Below are 2,500 nucleotides of genomic sequence, written 5' to 3'. Positions count from 1 at the left end.
CTTTTCCATTGGCTCTGGGGTATTATTGTCAGGCATATTGTTTGTCGATTTCGTAGAGTTCTCGGCTTCCATTACTTCATTCTCCGGCTCGACTGTGTCTTTTGAATCTCGGTCTCCAGAGCAATTATCAAGCGATTCCGCACTATTATCTTTGGACGACCCTTCGCCGGCTAATGAAACAAAATTTGAACCCGGCGGCATCAGAAGTGGCTTTATCAACACCTTCGGCGACAGTCGAATGATGTTTTTGAACTGTTCAGACAAAACCAGCTCCACTTCTTGTGGTTCATATTTCAGGCGCTTAGGCTTCGGCGGTCCGTGTTTCGGTTTCAACGACAGAAGGGACTTGTTCAGACGCTTTCCTCGGTTGCTTGATGCCGGAGATTGCAGCTGGTAATCGTATGGTAGTTTATCCAAACTGCAAACAGAAATGAACCACGGGATTAATATTTCCGAAAGAAACACAGTCTGGTCAACGATGGAACAAAGGAATTACCGGACATAAACTTCCTTCAAAGGGATGTTAGGTTTGGTGGATTCTTCATCCGTATCTGGGGAACTGTTCTCCGCCGGCAAACGATATTCACTTGAAATGTCTAGTTTCGGGAGGCTGCGAAGAGAAGGATCGATTTACTACAGAAAAATACAAGAAATTCCATCATCAAGTTACCTAATGACACACTGTTTCAGTGTGTTTGGTGAGGAGGCTTCGAAGTCTGAGAGCAGTAGACCTCGCTTGAATTCGTCTCCGTCGAAAGCAATAGGATTAGCGAAGGAAACTCGGCGCGGTGACTGTTTGGAGGCGGATTCGTTAAGATGCGAACGAACTCGCTTGGCAACCGAATTACCGTCCGCATCCGGTCCGATGCTCTTTCTCTCGCGTTTGGATGTACGAGGAGAAAAGGTATCATCGCCACCATCCAGTTGAGGAATCAGTCCTCCATGTACCAGCAGCAAATCTCCACTGTCGCTTAAGTACTCTGCCGTGCCATCATCAGCATCATCATTATCCGCAATATTTTGTTTCTGCGTGAGGTCGAGTAGAAATTCATCATCGGATGAATCGAAGCTGGCATCATGCTCCGAGTGTTCGGTCTTTTCATTCAACAGACAAACAGTTTCCAGGTCTCCACATAACGAAGCGTTCAATCGTTTGTTGGCTTGCGAGAGGTTTAACATCGTCGGCATGGCGCTACGACTGATTTCTCCGCTCCGTTGCGAAAGTGGTGCCAGCAGACAGTCTCCTTCGAAATTGTGATTCTCGTTTTCTTCCAGTGCCCGCATCATTTCCAACACTCGCATATCTTCATCGTCCAACGTTATATCCAGATGCTGCGACATCGATAGGATCTTCTCTTCATCCACCTCGCAGCTGGAAGTATCAAAGTGGTAGCTCATCTGGGAAGAATAAAGGCTCTGGCTGCTATGGTTGCTTCTAGTATGGTTCGCGATGAACGATGCGTCCATCAGATCTTCACCCTCCGCTACCTCCGAAGGGTAGCCCGAGCATGGGACCTTTTTCCGAGATTCACCCTCCGCCGGTGCCGCTTGCTGTTTCATCAATTTCGAGACGAGCAGAGCTCGATAGAAACGATCGCTTTCCGTGACAACTTCCGCCGTTGGACCACTGTCTTGTGAAAGATTGAGTCGTTCCGGTTGCTCCATTCCGTACAGTCGGCGTCTTGCCTGCTCATCGGCCCATATGGAAGCGATTCCCGGATTTGCGAATTCGCTCGTGTCCCTGCGTTGCGGTGCACGGTTTAAGATAGCCGTGGCTAGCGCATCGATCTCGTACTCCGATGTTGACATTTTCGGTGGCTCGGAGTCGTCTTTTCGCTGGCGAAGTCCTTTCGATTCCAGATTCAAGAAGCTCATACCATACAGATTGTAGTCGATGAAGAACTGCAAGATGTAGGGCACGTGCGTCTCGAGAACTTGGTAAGTGGTTGAGAGGATGGCTCCGTTCATCAACAGCTGCGTTGCCTTCCGTACCAGCAGCGGATTGAACAGATAAATCTTCAGAAAGTGGTGCTCCTGCTTGTGGTACCCGTAGATCGGACTGAAAGAAGGAGAAGCGAGTAAATTAAACGAATCCTAGCACACTGCGATTTGCATACTCACATTCCTTTTACGAGCGAGATGTTGAAAACGTGCGTAGTCCGCGAGTTGGCCTGGGCCAGCGAAACGTTAAGGGCTTTGTCGAGTGCGGTGGCCAGTTGGTAGATGCGCTGGCCTACCACCAACCGATCGGACACGGATCCCTCGTAGGGGACGTAGAAATACGGAAACACTCCGTGGATGTGGACGCAGCTGTGAACTCCGGCCGAGCTGGATCCGAAAAGCCGGACGACGGGAACTTGCTTGATCTCTGTCCCGCGGAACTCCGAGCGGCAGACGTCGAACTGCGGATCTGGCTTGGCCAGATAAAAATCGACGCTCACTATTCGGATGGAGCTCGTTTCTTCCGGTTTCGGCATGATGCCGGTGCAGCAATACGGGA

At 49.8% G+C, this 2,500-nt stretch overlaps 1 protein-coding gene across 1 annotated transcript in view; it reads right to left on the bottom strand.

Moving 5' to 3' along the window:
- Positions 1-2,500, bottom strand: part of LOC125952754 (DNA polymerase zeta catalytic subunit-like) — a 9,878-nt gene that overhangs the window by 7,309 nt on the left and 69 nt on the right. Inside the window, exons 1-4 of the mRNA XM_049682438.1 lie at positions 2,122-2,500; positions 671-2,059; positions 497-610; positions 1-418 (exon numbers count right to left, since the gene is read on the bottom strand). The exon at positions 1-418 is cut by the window's left edge and continues 1,341 nt beyond it; the exon at positions 2,122-2,500 is cut by the window's right edge and continues 69 nt beyond it. Of these exons, the coding sequence (XP_049538395.1) occupies positions 1-418; positions 497-610; positions 671-2,059; positions 2,122-2,477 (2,277 nt within the window). The 5' untranslated portion in view covers positions 2,478-2,500. The remainder of the gene's footprint in view (positions 419-496; positions 611-670; positions 2,060-2,121) is intronic.

The sequence above is a fragment of the Anopheles darlingi genome, chromosome 2 (assembly GCF_943734745.1).
Source record: "Anopheles darlingi chromosome 2, idAnoDarlMG_H_01, whole genome shotgun sequence".
NCBI classification, from domain to species: domain Eukaryota; kingdom Metazoa; phylum Arthropoda; class Insecta; order Diptera; family Culicidae; genus Anopheles; species Anopheles darlingi.
The sequence above is the reverse complement of the archived record's forward strand: the minus strand, read 5'-3'. Positions and strand labels throughout refer to the sequence as shown.